The sequence below is a fragment of the Cephus cinctus genome, unplaced genomic scaffold (genome assembly GCF_000341935.2).
Source record: "Cephus cinctus unplaced genomic scaffold, Ccin1 Ccin1_scaffold0299, whole genome shotgun sequence".
Classification (NCBI taxonomy): domain Eukaryota; kingdom Metazoa; phylum Arthropoda; class Insecta; order Hymenoptera; family Cephidae; genus Cephus; species Cephus cinctus.
The window spans coordinates 999,362-1,020,309 of NW_014333002.1; the positions used below are offsets into that span (position 1 = coordinate 999,362).

The 20,948-nt window shown below is 34.1% G+C and overlaps 6 protein-coding genes and 5 non-coding genes across 15 annotated transcripts; 5 read left to right on the forward strand and 6 right to left on the reverse strand.

Moving 5' to 3' along the window:
* Positions 1 to 156: 156 nt before the first annotated feature.
* Positions 157 to 2,871, reverse strand: LOC107266155. Its single transcript, XM_015736351.2, has 7 exons — positions 2,865 to 2,871; positions 2,193 to 2,282; positions 1,908 to 2,095; positions 1,633 to 1,795; positions 1,273 to 1,409; positions 986 to 1,195; positions 157 to 914 (listed from the first exon to the last, which is right to left on the reverse strand). The coding sequence occupies exons 2-7, from the start codon at positions 2,280 to 2,282 to the stop codon at positions 887 to 889; spliced, it is 816 nt and encodes a 271-aa protein (XP_015591837.1). The 5' UTR covers positions 2,865 to 2,871; the 3' UTR covers positions 157 to 886.
* Positions 2,488 to 2,606, forward strand: LOC112494117. The gene has a single exon (XR_003059263.1). It is a non-coding gene; the product is annotated as a 5S ribosomal RNA (ribosomal RNA).
* On the forward strand, positions 2,866 to 2,984 carry LOC112494122. Its single transcript, XR_003059268.1, has one exon. It is a non-coding gene; the product is annotated as a 5S ribosomal RNA (ribosomal RNA).
* A 1,797-nt stretch (positions 2,985 to 4,781) lies between these two features.
* On the reverse strand, positions 4,782 to 4,974 carry LOC112494120. Its single transcript, XR_003059266.1, has one exon. It is a non-coding gene; the product is annotated as a U2 spliceosomal RNA (small nuclear RNA).
* A 1,205-nt stretch (positions 4,975 to 6,179) lies between these two features.
* On the reverse strand, positions 6,180 to 10,202 carry LOC107266109 (odorant receptor coreceptor). 5 transcript variants are annotated; one of them, XM_015736271.2, is made up of 8 exons: positions 10,160 to 10,199; positions 9,571 to 9,782; positions 9,083 to 9,363; positions 8,501 to 8,979; positions 8,314 to 8,413; positions 7,843 to 7,947; positions 7,194 to 7,349; positions 6,180 to 6,906 (listed from the first exon to the last, which is right to left on the reverse strand). In XM_015736271.2, exons 2-8 carry the CDS (start codon positions 9,632 to 9,634, stop codon positions 6,853 to 6,855), a joined length of 1,239 nt encoding a protein of 412 aa, XP_015591757.1. In that variant the 5' UTR covers positions 9,635 to 9,782; positions 10,160 to 10,199; the 3' UTR covers positions 6,180 to 6,852. The 5 variants fall into 5 exon arrangements, with proteins under 5 accessions (XP_015591757.1, XP_024939152.1, XP_015591754.1 ...); XM_025083384.1 differs by having other exon boundaries at positions 9,083 to 9,446; positions 9,534 to 9,782; XM_015736269.2 differs by lacking the exon at positions 6,180 to 6,906 and adding an exon at positions 6,913 to 7,108 and having other exon boundaries at positions 9,083 to 9,446; positions 9,534 to 9,782; positions 10,160 to 10,202.
* A 1,142-nt stretch (positions 10,203 to 11,344) lies between these two features.
* On the reverse strand, positions 11,345 to 15,044 carry LOC107266073 (probable RNA-binding protein 46). Its single transcript, XM_015736192.2, has 5 exons — positions 13,486 to 15,044; positions 12,894 to 13,068; positions 12,497 to 12,816; positions 12,226 to 12,355; positions 11,345 to 12,036 (listed from the first exon to the last, which is right to left on the reverse strand). Exons 1-5 carry the CDS (start codon positions 14,218 to 14,220, stop codon positions 12,017 to 12,019), a joined length of 1,380 nt encoding a protein of 459 aa, XP_015591678.1. The 5' UTR covers positions 14,221 to 15,044; the 3' UTR covers positions 11,345 to 12,016.
* Positions 15,045 to 15,107: 63 nt separating this feature from the next.
* On the forward strand, positions 15,108 to 15,721 carry LOC107266110 (chymotrypsin-elastase inhibitor ixodidin). Its single transcript, XM_015736274.1, has 3 exons — positions 15,108 to 15,216; positions 15,312 to 15,421; positions 15,505 to 15,721. Exons 1-3 carry the CDS (start codon positions 15,168 to 15,170, stop codon positions 15,631 to 15,633), a joined length of 288 nt encoding a protein of 95 aa, XP_015591760.1. The 5' UTR covers positions 15,108 to 15,167; the 3' UTR covers positions 15,634 to 15,721.
* Positions 15,722 to 16,228: 507 nt separating this feature from the next.
* On the forward strand, positions 16,229 to 16,902 carry LOC107266111 (chymotrypsin-elastase inhibitor ixodidin). Its single transcript, XM_015736276.2, has 3 exons — positions 16,229 to 16,339; positions 16,437 to 16,546; positions 16,628 to 16,902. Exons 1-3 carry the CDS (start codon positions 16,291 to 16,293, stop codon positions 16,739 to 16,741), a joined length of 273 nt encoding a protein of 90 aa, XP_015591762.1. The 5' UTR covers positions 16,229 to 16,290; the 3' UTR covers positions 16,742 to 16,902.
* Positions 16,903 to 17,757: 855 nt separating this feature from the next.
* Positions 17,758 to 18,358, forward strand: LOC107266112 (chymotrypsin inhibitor). Its single transcript, XM_015736277.2, has 3 exons — positions 17,758 to 17,863; positions 17,954 to 18,066; positions 18,147 to 18,358. The coding sequence occupies exons 1-3, from the start codon at positions 17,815 to 17,817 to the stop codon at positions 18,252 to 18,254; spliced, it is 270 nt and encodes an 89-aa protein (XP_015591763.1). The 5' UTR covers positions 17,758 to 17,814; the 3' UTR covers positions 18,255 to 18,358.
* A 1,645-nt stretch (positions 18,359 to 20,003) lies between these two features.
* LOC112494118 lies at positions 20,004 to 20,124 on the reverse strand. Its single transcript, XR_003059264.1, has one exon. It is a non-coding gene; the product is annotated as a 5S ribosomal RNA (ribosomal RNA).
* Positions 20,125 to 20,416: 292 nt separating this feature from the next.
* Positions 20,417 to 20,537, reverse strand: LOC112494119. Its single transcript, XR_003059265.1, has one exon. It is a non-coding gene; the product is annotated as a 5S ribosomal RNA (ribosomal RNA).
* Positions 20,538 to 20,948: the final 411 nt, after the last annotated feature.

Here is a 20,948-nt window from a genome sequence, read left to right on the forward strand (position 1 = left end):
CACGGTATTAATAAATTATAGAGCTGTATTTGTAAGATCGAAACCAAAATTCCATACCAAAAATATCTATAATCATGATTGATGATAGCATATAGTCATACTGGCATATATTTTAATTCTAAAACACTACTCATCATAGAATTGTGTACCGTGGACACGTTCAATTTTACCAAACTGTAAATTCGTTCCGAAATTAATGAGTGAATCGCTTATTGGGAACAGTATATAATTGCTCCTATATCATATGATGTTTAATCTTTATTACTGTTATTAAGTTCTATATAATATATATGAATATACAGGGTAGTGAGATATTGATCTAGATTAATTTCTAGAATCAAATATTTTGAGCAAATTTTATTTTATTTTTTCAATAAGAAGGCATTGAGTATAGACGTTATAAGAAATGGATTGACTGCACTCAAGGTATTCAATGTCTGTAGCACAAGTTAATGGCACTTATAATTAAAAGTTACTTATAAAAGTATTCATCAGGAATTCAATTGTGCAAGCTTCGTGTATTTTTGCAGAAGAGTTCATTCGATTAAATTCTGGCAAAAAAAGAATGATTGGTATTATCATTGTTCTCATCGAATCTTATTGCAATCAGTATTTATGGATAGACTATTTAACACGAATACAAATTGAGCGAGTATAATGCCATAAACGTTAGCATATATATTATTAATGAAATAATAATAATAAAGAACTATTATATATTTCCGAATATACATCTAATAATAAATAAATAAATATATATATATATAATTTATTCGGTGACTGTTGAAATGTTACACAAAATTTGTAAGTGTCAAATATAAAAAATGGTCTTATACAGGAATTGTCAATAAAGACTATTTATTAATTTCGTTTACTTTAAAGTTTTTTAAAGTGAAGAGTCATCTTCGTATCGTCTGAAAAGGATCATACAAATATTAAATGATATTTTTTATCATTAATTTCATCAGAGCCTGTAAGTACGTACCGGGCAACAGCTTGTGACACTGTCAAATCAGGATGACCCACCGGTATATGTTTTCGTTCCAATCTTACTCCAATTCCAAGTTCAGATCTATAACCACCATATGATAAAGGCAACTTATCATATATTAGACTCAATTTATTTTTTTCAATCAAATCTTTTATTGTGTCCTTGTTCTCCGTGCTTATTAGTTTCTGCAATTTACCTTCGTGACTGTAATTAAATATACCGATATACAAAGTACACAATAATATGTATAACATCGTAAAATATTTTAATACAATCCATACTTGACATTACTACCAGTACAACGTAAAAATTCGCGAGACACATTTTCATTGCAAATATTTCGAGACTCCTTTTCCATCTGCACTGATTCTTCATTCTCTACTGTATCGCAAGATGTTGCATGGAAGTGACATTTCTTCTAGGAATTGATTATTTCGTAATAATACAGGGAAGATAATACAAAAAACAATAATTATTAGCTTCCTAAAATACAGAAGTACTGGAAACTTCATTTTATCATATTGACGTATAATTTATTTATCAAAGAAAAATAGGTAAAAAATTATGTTGAAAATATATTAACGTGAATTTCACGGTGCTTCAATACCTTCTAATATTAATGTTACTTAAAAACTATTTACTGGTGAAAAGGCCCTCGTTGTTTCCATCCAGTTACCCCAGACATCTTTGCTAGCATCTAATGATGTCGTAGTGTATGTGTATTCTATCAGGCGTTTACGCACTGTAGAATCATCGACTTTATACAAATCAACTGCTGGACTGACATATTGGATGATCCTTTTTCTGTCATAAAATTTAAGCCGAACGTAAAATGAATGTAGACTTTCAGTATTGTAAAAAGAAGTAATCACTGATATACTTTTGCTAGTATGATTAATAATTAGTTGATAATTACCCAATAATACTTTCCGTACTGTCATCAGGAATTCCTTTGAAAAGCGAAAGTCCCACACATGCATCGACGATATCCTTGGACGGCCAAAGTGCATTGAATGGTAACTTAGTGGCGTAACTTAGTTTTTGAAAAGTATCATGCGTCGTTATATGCTCAAGCGCTGGTGGAAATTTCTCACGGTCAAGATTCTTTTGGAAGGTTTGGAAAATTGCTCTTTAACAGTACTTTCACAAAACTGTATATAGGTTAGTCATTATACATTTAAGAATATTGAACATTACATACGGTGGTTAAACATGGTGGTACAGCGCAATTGTGCGTGGACGTTGGTACATCATTGGACAAGTCACTACGGCAAACGCATTTTGGATGCATCTGGGATAAGAACACGTTAACATTGAATATCCATACATTATTTAGAAAGTATGATTTTCATCTTGTATATGTATAGGTAAAACAAAAATATTGAATATGAACATATGATAAACTGATCAAAGCACTCGTTAATGTACTTGTATGTGTGCTGTCATGTGTAGTTATTTATACTTATTGAAATACAGATATGCAAATTTATTTTACCGGCAAGGTCCATACCACGTTGAATACACCAGTTCTCGTCCGATCACTGAAGTTAAGCAACGTTGGGCGCGGTCAGTACTTGGATGGGTGACCGCTTGGGAACACCGCGTGTCCTTGCCACTTCCACCTTTTTAAAATTTTTTTGTCTATGAATTCAAATAAATAACAAAATATAAAGAATTTCATCAATTACACGATTATTACGAAATGCTATTGAGTAACAGCTCTATCTGTCCTTCACAGATATGGCAACTAGAAATACGTTATAAGTTTTAAACTATCAAATATAGATATTTCTTTAATCCTCATTATGTTAAGTAAAAATATAAAAATTCTAAATCGTGTAACAAAGTATTTAAATATTAAAATTTATTCTACCGGCAAGGTCCATACCACGTTGAATACACCAGTTCTCGTCCGATCACTGAAGTTAAGCAACGTTGGGCGCGGTCAGTACTTGGATGGGTGACCGCTTGGGAACACCGCGTGTCCTTGCCACTTCCACTTTTTTGTCATTTTTGTTCACATTTTAATATACTTTGTAGCATGGTGTGAAGACGGCATATTACACGCGATATGATTTGTATTGTAAAATCCTCCGTTTATTTGACTATATCCTACTCGAAGCTTACAAGTCAATTCGTGCGCCTATCCTACGGCTCCCAAATGCTCTCTCGTTGCCCCATGTTCCCCCCTCTACCATTTTCAGTGCGCTGAGTCTGAACCGTCAGAAAATGTAGAAAACGGCCGTGGTGAGGGACAGCGGTGCGGGGAAGCTGCACCTGGCACGCAACATTTAGGTTTTCGGACTTTTGTAGATTTGAGCACGTTGCGAGCAGCCACCGATTATTTGTAAATTACGCCGACGATATACGTCATAATTTATATTTGTTACAATTACTCGCAAGATGTATAACCATTTAATTTTATTTTTTCCTCAGTGAAGAAGTTCCACACTGCATACCTTAGTGTGAAATAACTAACAATGAGTCTAAAAACTTGAAATTCTGTTGGTGGAAGGTGTAGAACTTGTGTGGGGATTGTACTGACTTTGAATTGGTTATCGCATCGAATTAGCTGTCCACAGGCACAATCGCTTTCTGCCTTTGGCCGCCATTGCGCTTTGATTCTTGATGGGACCCACAACCACCACCACAGAGATAGTAGGACGCCTTCTATATCCGGACTCGTGCCTGTCGGATGGGGTGTGGCTGCCTGAACCAGTTACAACCAAGTTAGCCCATCTGCTCGTTCTACGGAAACTCCGTGTCTCATGCTATTACCTTATCTGATTATGTCACAGGGGCGGTTCTACGATTAGGTCTGCCAACTCTCGTGATTCCCCCTGCCGCCTATGTACTGTGACGTGGGCGGTCCCGCGCAGCGACTGGCCATTTGCAATCGCAAGTTGAGTAGGAAGGATATACGATATGCCTGCTGTTACCGCCTGGGTGAATACAAGCGCTACTTTCCCAACATTCATTGCTGTGGTTATCCCTCCCAAACGAAGTTCACCACACTGTCCCGACCGCGGCGCTGCAGGAGCCTCCAAAGTGGTGGCAAGTGATTTGTAATAAATCGGCTGGTCAAGGCTTTTAAAATGTTTTACTGATATTAATGGTGGAGCCAATGGTGTTGCTTTTTCTCTTAGTCCACCATTATTTAATTTCTTCTGCGTGATCTCTAGATTGTTTTTACAAATTTAATATGTTTTAGGACACCAGACAAGCTTCATCATAGAGATTCCTGAACCTAGGAAGCAACGGCAGACCCGACAAACTGATAACCATAAACCGTAAGTTCCATTTTCCCATTGTATAACAAGGTGTAGACATACACAGGATGAAGTGTGAAGGTGCCTGTACGGACAGATGTGAGTGATCCAAAAGACGGTAGGAGAAAATATGATGAACCATTCGCACGTGCAGTAATAGTGCGTGATTGTACGTTGTGGTGTTGCGTTAATAAAGTGGAAGTATTCATTAATGTTATAAATGCGCAACTTAGAATCACTCCATATGTGATATATATCAAATATATATTTTAGGCAAATATACAAACACAAATGCAAATGTGGTTTATTCATATCTAACCCCTCCTCTTCCATGATTTTGTATTACTAGACGTGGTTCTCTGGCTCAAGAAGGTGTAGTATCTCTCTCTCGCGCGACTCACGCATCATCCACCCACCGTCCATCGCAGATCAAAATGTATGTACTCAATTTAACCGCGCACAAGTAGTTATATCCTATTATTACGTAAATATTAATAACAGTCTTATTATGCTTTATTAATTATGTGTGGGCCGTTCCTAGATGTACTGCAATACTAGGCCAACCCGCGGCAGAGTCGGAGCAAGCCCCAGTCACTCCGCCAAGTTCCAAAAATCAGTTTAATATTCTGGTTTCCCAATGGGAAACGTATCAGATATTAAGCTGATAAGAACAGATACTACACTTTGATCTTAGCCAAAAGGCCGAGAAGCGATAACTAACTCGTTGAAACAAGCACTATTTATTCTATATACTACTTACATTTAACTGCGGGAACAGCTTGCCACCTAGCGGTGGACCGAGGCAAACCCGTCGAGTTTAGCAGCCACCGGGGGTCGCTCGCGGCGTTCCCAGGCCCATGATCAATTCTGCTGCTCATATTACACTATCATTATTTATTTATGCAGACTGAAAATGATAATTTAGAAAAATAGATATTTTTAATTTTTATAATATACAAATGTTTCGACCCCAATCGCATAATTACTCTTTAAATATCGTACGACTATTAATTCTTCATGCTGTAATGTAAATTATTATAATATGGCTTTCTACTTCCAATATTACCATTAATCTACACTATTAACATTTAAATTTTCAAAATTTAAAATACTGCCGAACGCATATTATCGTGCGAGTAAAATGTTAATGAAAACTCTATATAGCATAATTTTTACATAGATCCTGAGTACGTTTCAAAATTCATTGTCAGTATTGCCAGCATCGTTGTGTCTCACACTAATGCATACAGGTAAACAGGGACACGACGATACTGGTATTACTGGTCGCAAATTTCGAAACATACCCTTTATTTTATTGTAAACTCTCTGTAACGTGCCTTCAATGCATTTTAAATGAATATGAAAAAAAATTTTAAACAAATGTAAAGCATGAATTTGACACTCAGACGGCTAGGTTTGAGAAGGAGTAAAGTGCCTCTAACATAAAAAGAAATAATAGTTTCAAAATTATTAACAGAGCGAAGCAACAAAAACGTAGTTGCTTAGAGGTTATACCTTACACCATTTTTCTCAAGAAAAATCCAAATCACTTGTCCGATTTCAATGTACCATAGTTTATTTTACTCGTTAAACGATTCTTTAGAAATCCACTAGATTAGATTTCTCGATTGGCATTTTTTCAGGAATTGTTGCCAAAGAAATTGTTTATTGCATCATAGTATAAACAAATAGCTATATTGTGAAATGCTACATTTTTAGAAAAAATGTATTTCGACAAATCTCTAAAGAATCTTTTAACGAATAAAATCAGCTATAGTACATTGAAATCGGACAAGTAATGTAGATTTTTCTTGAGAAAAATGATATAAGATATGACCTCTAAGAAACTACGCCTTTGTTGCTTCACTGTTAATAATTATAAAAATATTATTTCTTTTTATGTTAGAAGCACTTCGCTTTTTCTCAAATATAACTTTTTTTAATTTTTACTCACACGTGATGAGACTGTACCGGTTGTACTACCTTAAGGAATCTTAAAAATATGACTTCTGGACATATGTATGTATTGTTTCGGCATTTGCAACTGACAAAACTTCAATCAACGATTCCTGCAATACATAACATTGTTAATGAACGTTAATGAAGAATTTGAATAATACTAAAAAGAAATTTCAAGTTTTAGTTAACCAACTGCTGCTATAAATTACGCTTATACAATGATATTCCGGTCATATTATTACAATCAGATTGCTGAATTTATTTTCCAACAACTGATGAGCAGGATACCGGAACTACAAGCCACTCTTTATGACAGTAACTAATTCATGTAGTATATAAATAAAAGGAAGAAAAAAAAGGTAAAAATTGCAAAAGAACTTAAATAATTATGGCACGTTCAGTTGATCAGTATATGAAAAAATATTCCATGTGGGTATATAAAAAATGAAGATGGTATCATATATTAGTCAGCTGAATGACAATGAATTGGTATTTTTAATTTCAAAATTTTCGTAACTAATTGAAAGTACAACACATGATGAATAATCACCATTCAACGTAACTTCTAATTACAATATAACAAGTCGACTACAGATGAACTTCCAAGTGCAGCAATAATGTTTTTGCGATTAGTCATTCGTTCATCTGCTTCAGAACCAGGTAAAAGGAGTAGGCTGATTTTATAATCTGGAATGAAACATGGTCAAATTATAAAATACTACATTAGTAATAGCCAAGTGGCCGAGATGGAAATTCCTTTAGCATTCCATTCTTAGTGGGGGTGGGGATCTAGTTTGAAACTCCCATATCTGCTTGTACATTTAACGTGTAAGAATTCCTCTTAGTAACATCGAAATTATAAAATTTGTTCTCAATATTAACATTTTTCCTGTACCATATTCGCTAATTACAAATCTTATAAATATGTTACAAATGTAGTTGGAAGTTATACATGAATTATATCTAATACTCACTGCGAAAAACGTATCAATGGAAAGCGTAAAAAATCCTCCAACAACTAATTTCAAAGGGGTCTTCATTTGCAACATCATTATTTGAATTGACTGTTTAATCTTCTTCGAACCTGATACCCACTGACTTCCGTATGGTGCAGATAGGAGTTCGGAGGACTGAAATAATATCTTAATTTAGCCATTTGTTTACATATGTTTTTTCGAATTATTCATATTTATATAGTCATGCATGCAGCGAATTCTTTATTCTCTAATTCACGGGTCTTGCATTTACGTACAGCATGAGTTTTGCACAATTTTCTTTTCTGCACATGCATGAAAAATCCACAAAGTCAACTGAAAAATAAAAAAAAATGGAAATTCGAAATTCTTGAACCCACCCCCCATATAAGCTTATTACTGATTGTTCCAACATCGAGATTAACGATAACAAATGCGAGATAATAAAATATACCAATACCGAGCAGTATAATTGATTACCTAATTTAATTAATTCACCTCGTGACTACAGTTATAAAGCGAAAGGAAATTTGTGGGACGTCTATCTAATAATATTATATGTATATAATATTACATCTATAATAACGGTATACAGTTAAAGGCATATGCTTAGAAGCAATTGAATTTACACTAGTACTGTTAGTCATACCTTTTCTATAATTTCATTTCCATGCCAACAGTAGCAGAATATTTGAAACAGCATGCATGCCATATACTGCAACATGGAGGCAAACTCTACAGATGCTGGTGATACCTGGAAAGATATTATAAATGATGATTCAAAAAAGGTCAGGGGCGCCAGTTTTAAGATATTATTACGTCTTATAAATGAGCGAGAGTACATGCAACAAAATAAAATTCACAACTTCGTGCCTACTATCCAGTGAGCTTCTACAGATGTTCCAACGTTTTTGGAAAATTTATACTGTGTGAGAACTTTACAAATAGAATATTACATCTGATAAATACGCGAATCATAATGTGGCATACATTTACGTAACGTCAATGATGTAACTGTAAATGAGGAACCATTGAAACTAACGTATGTGTTATGTGTAATATTATGTTTGTTGGAAATTAACTTCTAGGGAGGTTCATTAGAAAATAGGATATAACTTGCCAAGCTCAACTTAAAACACGTCAGACATATAATAATACTACTGGCTAAAAACTGAGCCATGATACCAATTTGAAATACATCTCTCACGTTATAAATATACCTGAAAAGAGTTAATGAATATAACTTTCAATAAATATATTACAAATTACTCAGAAAACACAAATAAGGGTTCACTTGAATGACATACTTGACTAGTGCTTTAAAATGTTCAGCGCACGTTACAACTCGAATATGTAGAATATCTTCATATCTCATCACGTTCTCGAATTGATTATCAGTATCAAAATTTCTGTTTAAATCAAGTTTCCCATATTCATGTTTGGACTTCACTATTTTCTCCACAGATCCATCAGTTTTACCATCGTATTGAATTTGTCTTATGTCAATAAACATAGTACCCCTTGGTTTCATTTTGACAGCTTGAATGTACTTCATTTCAGCTTGTGACATAGTTGAAGCGTCATCGGTCAGAGATTGTAAATTTTCTTTCAACATGTCCAATTGAGCACCCATGAGAATGAGCAGACCAGAAGTCATCGTGTCCATCATTGCGTTTACGCAAGCATTTAAAAGGACCGATATCACTTGATAAGTATACGTAAAACCATACGCCGGGCTTTGAGTTGTATCAAACGGGAACCATCCCATCAAAGGAAGTTCTTTAACCTGATTGCAAAAATATAAAATCATTAGTAGATAGACAAAACGTGAATTTTTGATTATATTTTTATCTGTCATACACTTGCCAGAAATAATCTCCTTATTTTACCTCTTTCTGACTAAGCAACGGTAATATGGACCAACAGATGATCGTGCCGAATGTAATTGTTAAGAACATCTTGGTCTCCCGTTCAGCATTGAGCACTGCTGCCTTCATGATAGCGATATGTTCAGGTCTTTTCGGTACAAACATTGGCTCCCTCAATTGAAAAATCATCCTGTCTAGACGTTTTTGACGGAGTAAGAAATTCGTTAGCTTCACCGAATGGCTGAGATGCGTGAGAAACAGAAAGGAGCAATCAACCATCGCCTGGACATCACCCCATATCACTGTCATCAAAATAATTTCAGTTGAAAAGTATAACACTGTGAAGATGGATAGAACACAAAATCCATAAATTCTGTACAAAAATCTACAACAATTCATTACAGAAACTGTATAATTATTCTGACAGATTACACTTTTGACAACGATAAAAGATACTTCATTGATAATGAACCTTAGTATTGGATTCGTTATCCCAGTTGGCCATGCACCATCCACTCGAAGAAATCCGAAATTTATAGCAAAAGCTTCTTCAGGATTGTACTCGTAGTCCATTCTCGTAGATTTGAATTGCGCAGCTCTTGTTTTCTACTACAAGACTGCACCAACAGTAGTCGGAGAGTGCTTCACGTAAGTTATTAAGCAAGGAGGAGGTCCGAGGGTCGATTGGCAATTAACTCCAACGATGGCAGCTGCTTATAGTCTGAGGAAGAAGCAGCGTTATTATAAAACCATAAATAATCCAGGAATTGAGTTCCAGGTCGATGAAAACAAAAGCAACTAATTCGTTAATAAAAACTTGAAAGTAATGTATAATAATGAACAAGAAGTTCCTATGCTGCAAATTAAAGATAAAGTATAAGATACAGAGTTATATGTATCATTAGTCGGTAAAGAAGTTGGAGGATTTTATGGAACAATGATCCCAATGCCCTCTGTTGAAAATGTACTTTGCAAATTGAAAAAGTGAGTTGCAGAACGTGTACCTGAATTGTCTATAAGCCAAAGAGACAAACATTTTATCGAATAGAATTTCCGGCCGGGACATTATACAGCTGACACTGTCTTTAAGATAATTACCTGTTGGTGATATACGACTGATGTCACGAAGACAGTAATTAGATGTTATACGAAAGATCCGTTGACGATGTTTTACAAGCAAACGGTAATAAGTACTTGGCGAACACGTTACAGATGTTATGCAACTAATCAAACGCTTCGCGCAGTTTGTAATTGTAAATGTCAATCAAATATTCTGCAAGTTATCTAGACGAGTCTGGCTTAATTCAGGTTCATGCTTTTTTCTATTACATCTCATGTTGTGTTCACATATTTAATACGATAACTCATTTTATTCTTATCTTTCTTTGTATAATAGGTATGTTCTTATTAACCGTTTAGTCGTCCAAACGCTCAATAATATATATCGGAATAGAACTAACGGTAGACAGTGGGGGATCAGAGCTTGCGTGTAACTCTTTAACCAATAGTATGATAGCTCTCGACAATGGCTTTTCTCTAACATGGAACTCTTGGTTTTAGCTCCGCCTATTATTATTGCCAGTATAGCCAAGCGCGTGAGTCTTTGCTGAATATACGCAACAAGGTGGCCTTTGGCGAGTGAAGAAATTAACCTAGCAACTAGCCGTCAGTTTCCAGGAGGAAGTGCATGGGTTATTTCGGTGTAAAGATTTGATGAGACTTCAAATAATTGAAATGTGTGATATACAATAATTTTGAAAGATCTAAATCAATTTCTACTTTTGAAAGTTATAATCATACTAGATGGAGAATTCGTGTCTGTTAGGCAGTCTATACTTATGTGTAACTGCTAAAATACATCTATGGCTACGTTTTCACCGTAACGAAATAAAGGTTGAAATGTATGTATGTATGTATACCAGTATTTTTCTAATGTATGTAATGTAATGACGTGTCTAATTTTTAATGTATTTTTCTAATGTAAAGAACGCACTTGTAGATTGAACAAATATTATTAATGAATTATTTTAAATCATTTTTAAGTATTCTATCCAATCTATGTGTCACGAATAAAGTCATAATAAATATTCTGGATCCACTGACATTAAATGTTGCGCAATTAAAATCTGAAAATTACAGTAAATATAATAATTTTAAATGAGGTCGATTGTGAATGAAAATATCTCTCTAGTCGTATTATTTATTTATAAAACAAATATTTTTCATTGTCATCTAGCAGACGACCAACAAACAAGTGGTGATATAAATATAAAGAATTTGCATTCAAACGAAGAAGGAGACTATAACGATATAAAAACAGAAACGTTACCAAATGAATCTTCTACTAGAGAGATTTTAGGCGACAATATAAATTGCGAACAGTCTCAAATGAAATAATGATATAACAAATTACCATAGAATTGTACATAAACTATTTAAAACGACTTAATACAAATGATAGCGCTGTTGTTCGTCGTGTTATTCGGGCCGCTAACAATCAGTCTGATAATAACGGACAATGCAGAAAGAATAAACGGAAATTTTGAACTTTCACATGGAAACATATCTGCTGATGCTGAATATCTTTTAATTAAAAATGATTTATAGATAAAAAAAATCAGTTAATTTTACTTTTGGCATCGAGCCATTAACAAACCAAAAGACAAAACGCGTGGATGTATTTCATGATATTCATGTTAGATCTTATTGCGAAATGGATATACGCATTTGACAGTGTTGATTACTTTGCATAAATAATTATACCAATTGTTAATTTGACTTGACCTTAAATATTGTATTAGGTAAGCTAATATTACTCCTCGAGCATAATTTTACATTTTCAATGTCGTAAGTTAATTTAATCGCAATTTTATGTCGCTTCTTACATTTATTTTTTCGACAGATGTATGCTAAGGTTTTGCGAGTACTAAAAATAAATCGAAAGTGAAGACGAAATTACACAGCTTCTTTGATACCTGTAATTGTAAAAGATAAATTTTGGTTTAACTTAATCTCACCATGCATAATTGGATAACTGTCTAACTGACTTGAGAGAGACGCGGTCAGATACTAATAAAATATACAATAAGCCAGTTGCATTGGCTATGTGCATATATAGTAATTGAAATAAAAACTATTAAATTAATATCAGTAAAAATTCGAACCTGAATTGCTTGTCATATTGCGAAGTTTTTCATAAGCCAGACGCGAAGTACGTGCAATAGCTTCATCGGGCGTAGAAAAAGAAGATCCCTGAAGTTGGAAGAATAGTTTATTATCTCGGCATAATGTAATCTGTAAACATAAACAAAATTGTCCTTTTAAACAGTTTCTGCAAATTAATAAGAATACTGGCAATAATCCGATTGAGAATGATTCGTGTGATACACTTAAATTTAACATAAAAAATAATTTAAGAAATTGCAAATAACGCACCTCACATCTACAGCCGAAAGTATAAGGACATTGATAACACTGAAATCTGCATTCACCCGAAAATTTATTTCTTGTATAATTTTCGAGAATCTTCTTATAATCTAGAATATCCACTAATTCATTCTTGACGGCAATTTTGGTTTCACTAGTAGAGTTGCGTGAACGACGAGAAACACGTTTCGCAAGTGATTTTTGTTTTCTACGAGCAGAAGTCGCAATGGCGTCATTAATGCAACGCTGCCGTTCTTGCGCTTTTACTGAGCTGATCGGTTTTGCCCATCGTACTTCCCAATTAGATTTCTCAGCCACGCTGCCCGATTCTGTTGATTAAACCAATTGTACATTAACTTTAATTCAAAGGAAATCGTAGCAAGTACAAAAGTACAATTCAATTTACTATTCATCATTTCCAAAGCACGACGAGCCTGTTCGCGATTTTCATAATGCAAGAATGCAAAATGATTAATCTTCTTTATCTTCATCACAGGAATCCCGGTACTTTGTTGGAATATTTCACGGACAACTTGTTGTGGCGTCTCCAAACAGAGATTTCTCACGAAGAGTGTAGTCACCTGAGTCAACACAATAATTTTAGCAATTATTACTAACGATTGTAAGTATTTCACTAAAACACTTTTACGGCATAAACAGAAAATAAATTTCAATAAACTTCATAATTTGTAAAATGTCAGAACCGTCTGAAAATATTATTATATAAATACAATAGAGGTCAGTTATTAGGACTCCGCTTATAACGAGAAAATCGCATATTGCATACGACTTGCCCCCCTTAAGTTTAGAATATGAATACATATTTTCATTTTGCTTATACAGTCCACTGTATCAAACACACACACTCAGCACCCTAAGATGCTTGATCCCTTCGACATTTCTTTAACTCCCTTACACAGATCTCAACACTATCACCCAATATATTTACACTGTTTAATTTAAATATGAATATCTGGATGAATTAAAATAGTAATTACCGTATCCATAATTTCAGTATCAACCAAGTCTCCAGGCTCCGGATCGGCCCAATCGACGGCGACTTCATGATCCCACAAAACAACTCTGCCAGGAACCAATTGCCGTCTAGCCATAGCTGCAGATTTATGATCTTTGAACTCAACGAAGATGAATCCACGATTGAGCTTACGATTTTGCGAGCTTGGATAAACATAGACGTCCGTAATGCCATCGACGATCTTACTGAGTTCCTCCAAAAACTCTTCTTTATTTTTATCCTTGGGCACACCACCAAAAAATAATCTACAATTGTCAATGGACTTGACAACGCCAATACGGCGACCCGGCCGTATTTCTAAACCATCTAGAATCTCACAAGCACGTCGTGCAATTCGCGAATTTTCATAAAGTGCAAAAGCGTAGCCTCGCGTGGAACCAGAAAAGTCAAGCATCAAACGAAGTTCAAAAACACGACCTACTCGTTCGAGCAATGGCAATAGTTCATCTTCGAAACAATCTCTTGGTAAACGACCCAAGAAAATCTCCGCCCCTTTCGCTCTTTCCCACTGGGTCTCCCGAAAGAGTTCCGGTGCTCTCATTCGACGTTGGCCATTCTCCTGGATCATATCATATCCAGAATTTTTCACCAGATCTAATAAACGTACCGTTATATGATCCGAGCGATCAACACTTTCTGCGGGCGAAATTGAACCATTTAAACTATCTTTCATAGCGTTAATTTTAACAGCTTTCATATCCACGAAAAACGTTTCGACAACTAACGTTACGTCTCGATATCTGCTTTTTGACAAACTAAACAGACATGATGGTTGCCAGTGTTTCCTCCACTTCTTGCACTAGTCACCACCTCCTGTTCTAGGCTTACATAGTGGGGGTTAAAACCCATAGGATTGGTTGGTTACCCAAGCTTGAGTTACCCACCCATAAGTTTTTTATAAGCCTCCATCCAGACATAACAATTCATGGAAATCAGTGTCGTTAATCCATTTCTGGGAATAACAACGTTTTCAAACGTGAAATAACTTTCTAGGGCACATACCTTCCATGATTAAATGTTCTTTCCACAATATTGTTCATACCAAGTGTATAATTATATCTAATATATTTTAAAGGGGAGCTAACAATAATCAGATCACTTCCATTGAAAATTAATAATAGTTACCGATAATAAAAATATACTTGATTATTGAACAAAAATTATCATTATGCGATAATAGCGCTCATTTTACAATAAATAACATGGCCGCACAAAAGCTGTGCTTCAAAATAATTAATCTGAAAAGATGATGTCCTATAATAAACTATGATCATGGTATCATTAATCGATGTCTAGTCTTTATTAATGGTATCATTGGACGATCATTCGTATCAATAAAATACCAGATGATTATTCGACGGTCTGTTTAGATCAATTACCCCATTAATTACCACATGATATTGTTAGTCTTATCGACAACGTATTATGAAAATAGTAGAATCCCACATTATTACTTGCTTTGTGTTACGTCTTATAACTCCTTAAGACAAATAAAAAAATACAAATATGGTAACGGATAGCATAATGCAGGTGATAAAATATCTGCTACACTATTTTCTTTCGGATTGTTACGTATAAAAGACGGTGGTGATAATCGCTTCGCTTTAGTTTCCGTTTTCGATCGAAGTATCTGCCGTCGCAAAGATGAGGACCGTTTTCATCGTAATCAGTATTTTAGTCTGTTTAGCCGTTCGTGAGTATTTTCCATGTTTGGACACCTACTAGAATTCTAATTAAGTATTATAACTTACCTTTTTTTAACTTTATCTCAACAATTTCACAATTTAGATTCCATACAGGAAGAAATCCCTATCTGTAGAGATAATCAGGTTTATAAAAAATGTGGAACTGCGTGTCCTGATGCATGTGATGTTCCGGAACGTCAAAATTGTCTTGCAGTGAGTATTCGTATTTTATCTATGTATAGACTCTCTCGCGAATAATTCATAATATAAATTAAATTATTTTTCTTTACTTTCAGGTTTGTGTAAAGGGCTGTTTCTGTAAAGAGGGATACATATTGATATCCAGAAACTCAACGTACTGCATTCGAGAGAAAGATTGTCCGAAATGTCCCTATCCTAATACATGTAAAGGCCATTCTCATTAATGAGATAGAATGGTCGATAATACATTAAAACAATTGTATCGATCGTATCTATATAAATATATATTGCTATGATAATGTATTAAAGCTATTTTGAATTCCATATTACTTCCCCTTTGAAATATCCCATACTAAGTCCAGTATAAGATGTAAAACATGACCGCTCAGAAACCATAGTTCGAAGTAATTAATCTAGAAAGATAATATCGGATAATAAATCTGAACATAGTATTATTATTAAATAATGTCTAATCTGTATTAAACTATCGTATAACGTTACTACCTTTTTTCTAAAAATTCATTCTTTACCATATAATTTTTCCACATCCATGATTATTCGTATCACCAAAACACTGAATGCTTTTAAAACAGATATTCTTTGAAGTTCTGTATCCCAAATAACTATGACATGATATTCGTTGAGTCTTATCAGCAACTTATTAAGAAAATACTACACTTCCGTGCAATTGCTGTTCTGCGTCACAAGACGAATAACGGAATAACAATGTACGATAGGCTTAATGCAGGTGATCATATATTCAGCTGCGCCATTCTCTTTGTATTTCTTATTTGTAGCCTCATTGTTGCGTATAAAAGACGAAGATGATGACAACTGCGCTTTAGTCTCACTTTTTGAAAGTAACGTCTACCGTCGCTAAAATGAGGACTATTTTCATCGTAGCTACACTTTTAGTCTGCTTGGTCGTCTGTAAGTATTTTCTATGCTTGAACACACTTAGTTTCTCAATTGCATTTTATTCTTATTATCCCCATTTTTAATTTCATTCGATAAATCCATAATTTAGATTCCGAACAGACCAGCAAACCAAAGTGCGGACCACATCAGGTTTATAAGACTTGTGGAACTGCGTGTCCTCGAGCATGCGATTCATCCAAACATCATGCTTGTCCTGCTGTGAGCATATTAACTTGATATGCAGACTCTCTCGCGAACAATGCATAATATAAATTTGATTATTGTCTTTTCTTCTTTTAGGTTTGTAAAAAGGGCTGCTTCTGTGGCAAGGGATACGTATTGGTATCGAAAAAATCGAAGTACTGTATCCCCGAGAAAGATTGTCCGAAATGCCCCTATCACAATTCATGTTAAATATATTTTGTAATTATATGTAAAAAATAACGATATATTAACTCCTTGTCCAAAACTGGGATATTCCTTGTAGGATATCCATGTCAAGAAGTATTAGGATCGAAAAGAATTAATAGTGCTATGATATATCGTAAATAAACATATACTTCCATAAAAATGTATTAAGGCTATGTTACATTTCGTACTTATTCCTCTATGAGCTATCCTGTACTCCGTCCAGTATAAAATAAAGACGATGTTTTCACAAGAACGCAAATGAAAAAATAAACAGTCTGTATTTTTTTTATTCTTCTTGTTAGCTTGTCTGAGAATATTCCTATATAATAAAGACCTCGGTAGAAATTAATCCAGCGCAGTAGCACCGTAGGTCACGTATCAAGAAAATGAAGGAGGTTATGTTAGCAATTCTAACGTACTTAGCCGTTTGTAAGTGTTTTAAATTTTATTTCTAATTGAAATCGAATTATTTGGAGTATTCATTGGAAACTAGCCGATGGCCAATCTTGCGGGGCCAATAAAAGTATAGACTGTGGATCGTGTCCCTCGTGGTGCGATCATCCAAGACTGCAACCTTGCGGTGCTGTAAGTATTGTTATATTTTGATTTGAATTTAAAAAAAAATGTAAATCTTTATTTTTAGATTTGCGAACCCCGTTGTGTATGCTCGTTTGGATACGTTTTGTTACATGGAAATTCGGTTATTTGTGTTCTGAGAAAAGATTGTCCTTAACATATTGATTCACATGCTTATTAATTTTTCTAACAATTAACACACACAAAGATCGGCTGTACCGTTGACAAGAATACAAATTTTTTTCTTAATGTAATTAATGATTGTATTCTTTTTTACCTTCCCACGCGATACATAAGTCTTGCCAGCCAGGCATAATTTATACTACGTGCCAACTGAAAAATTGAATATGACATTGAGTGCATAATGCAGGTGACTAAATATTACGTATTTCTTATTTATTGTTTTTACCTGTTTATAATATGTATGATTTCATATAAAAGCCGATGGCAGAGTGGAGACCTGCGTAGTTAATCTTACGGAATTAGAAACGACTGGCATCATGAGGAATTTACTTGTAGTCGTTACTGTTCTCGTTGCCTTTGTTGTCTGTGAGTACTTGTTTATACCAATTCTCGTTATCAATTTAGTTATCTCTATTATTTATTGACGAAGATAATTTCACTACATTTTTCTAATAGATTCGCAACAGCAGGAAGCCAAACCAAAATGTTTTCCAGACCACGTATTTACTACTTGTGGAACAGCGTGTCCTGAAGCATGCGATTCCGATCCATGTCGCGTTTGTACTAGAGTAAGTATCACAATTAATTCAATTAATTGTACTATAAAATAACCGTTAAAATCTCTTATAATAAAAATTTCATACTTTAGCAATGTGTGATTGGCTGCCAATGTAGAGATGGGTTTGTCAAAGCATCCAGTAAATCGTCTATCTGCGTTCCGAAGAAGGATTGTCCTAGATGTTTAAAACATTGTTAGTGGGACGACATATTAGAAAAAAACACTTTATGCGCAAAATATTGAGTTTTACTCAATTTTATTATTTTAAAATTATGAAAAAATTATTGTAAATTCAAAGCTGGAAAGCAAGGATAAAATAAAAAATATATATACATATAAATTGAATATTTGTTCGTCCATGTTATTTTATATAAATATTTTTTTCATTATCAATGTAATGTCACGAAAAAATATTAATAAACAAAAAAATTTTTTATGATCTTTAATACCTAGACATATTATACAAGTGATATGACAAAATAAGAAAGATAACTTTCAAAATTTATTATAAATGGTAATATACTATCTGCTGAATATCATCTGTGTAAATTTGTATATTATCTTGTCTAGTTGGTTCATACACTGAATGATAGCATAGAAATAGTATTAACGTATTTTACATAGAAAAAAGAAATAATGTAGTATTGTAAAATCCTCAATTTAGCTATAATATAATATACTACTTGCATTTAGGAAATAATAATAAATAAACACCACAGTACACTTGTTCACATACATTGCTGATGATTCAGAATCACACTCGTTTCATTACTTATTTAATTCATTATTTTTTGTCCACTCTTTGTGAAAAACTTAGAAGTGTCTGCTAAAATAGAACAACAGATGTTTACACATGTTTTACCACATTTATAAATAGATTATCATCCTTCTGTTCAAAGAATCATTTGTTTGACTTGATACAATTCTCGTTATTTCCTTGAAATTGCGATTCGGTTGATTTCTACTCGTAACTTCGGAATTAGAAATTGGTCATCCATAATTTACTCACCAACCTTAGCATTACGGGGTAGCTTTGCAAGTTTCAATTTTTATTTGAAGTTTGCAATTTTCCGATAATCCTAGATCAACACATTCTCAGGATTAGACACATATTCGGTGACAAGGTTCCTAGGAAACCTCGACAATTTTTCCTGCCGCTACTGACATCTTATTTTATCGATAGACACTGGTTATGTACCATCTTTTGATAACATATCTTCTTTATCCTTTATTGGTTCTGTTCTAAGATTTCATCGCTTTAGGACGTTATTTTTAAACTGGGATACAAGTGGCGCCATACAGTTTTGGTATCATTAAAACCTTAGACCATATACTACTGGACCGCGCATTCCCTATCTTTCCCTTGTTGCCGAGTTATGAATAAGGAATAGACGGTGCTTCGCAATGTGTATAACAAGGAAACCTCCACTCTGACTGGAGTAAACGTTGCCACATCTATTATACAAATAGACGAGGTATAGCCACTAACGATCGTATTTTCGTCAAGCGTTGCTATTTTACTGATACTTGGTTCAAACTAAATTCGGCACAAGATCCGATCTTCGACCCTATACCTTAACGTAACTTTGAGCGTTAACCATGGTTAGCACAAACGAAGTATGGATTACTATATACATATACATCGCTAATCTGTTATCCCTTGACTCGGCAACTGCCTCCATCTTTAATGCGTAATCCAGTAATATATGGTCTAAGCATTAAACCAGCTTTAAACAGTTAAAAATTGCATTCACAAGAATCAATACTACATTACAGGTTTTGTTAAATCTATTATTTAATTAGAGTCCTACTATGCGTTACGCAGGCGCCCAATAATTATATAATTGAAGAATTCTTTATATTCTGTTATTTATACGAATTCTTAGACGCTTAAAAAGCTTATTTTTGACTATGAGTAGAAAAAAATTTAAAAGATTAAAAGGAAGTGGGCAAGGACACGCGGTGTTCCCAAGCGGTCACCCATCCAAGTACTGACCGCGCCCAACGTTGCTTAACACTTCAGTGATCGGACGAGAACTGGTGTATTCAACGTGGTATGGACCTTGCCGGTAAAATAAATTTTAATATTCAAATACTTTGTTACACGGTTTAGAATTTTTACATTTTTACTTAACATAATGAGAATTAAAGAAATATCTATATTTGATAGTTTAAAACTTATAACGTATTTCTAGTTGCCATATCTGTGAAGGACAGATAGAGCTGTTACTCAATAGCATTTCGTAATAATCATGTAATTGATGAAATTCTTTATATTTTGTTATTTATTTGAATTCATAGACGTTCAAAGAGCTTATTTTTGAGTATGATTAAACAAAAAAATTTTTAAAAGGTGGAAGTGGCAAGGACACGCGGTGTTCCCAAGCGGTCACCCATCCAAGTACTGACCGCGCCCAACGTTGCTTAACACTTCAGTGATCGGACGAGAACTGGTGTATTCAACGTGGTATGGACCTTGCCGGTAAAATAAGTTTTGATATTCAAATACTTTGTTAAAATCATAATTATTTAAAATTCTAAAGTTGTGGAAAGAGCAAGCATTATCTTGAACAATGTTGTCTATAACGTGAATAACGTTACTTCGGGAGGATTTTTATAGAATAAAATACGTGTTCTTTATATTTTATTATAAAAATATAATTATATAATATAATCAAATCAAATTACATATTTATTCTTTTGCACATAGAGTGCATAGAGGGCTTCTGTGCACTTGCTTCTTGGGCCATAGCTTTTTTATTTTTGTCCTGTAAAATATGACGATAATAGCTACATCTCATTCTGATATCTTTGTAAATTATTTCCTCGTAGTCAACAGGAGGTGTTGATAGGTTTACGGCGTGCGCAATGAATTTTTTAAAATTTGTTCGC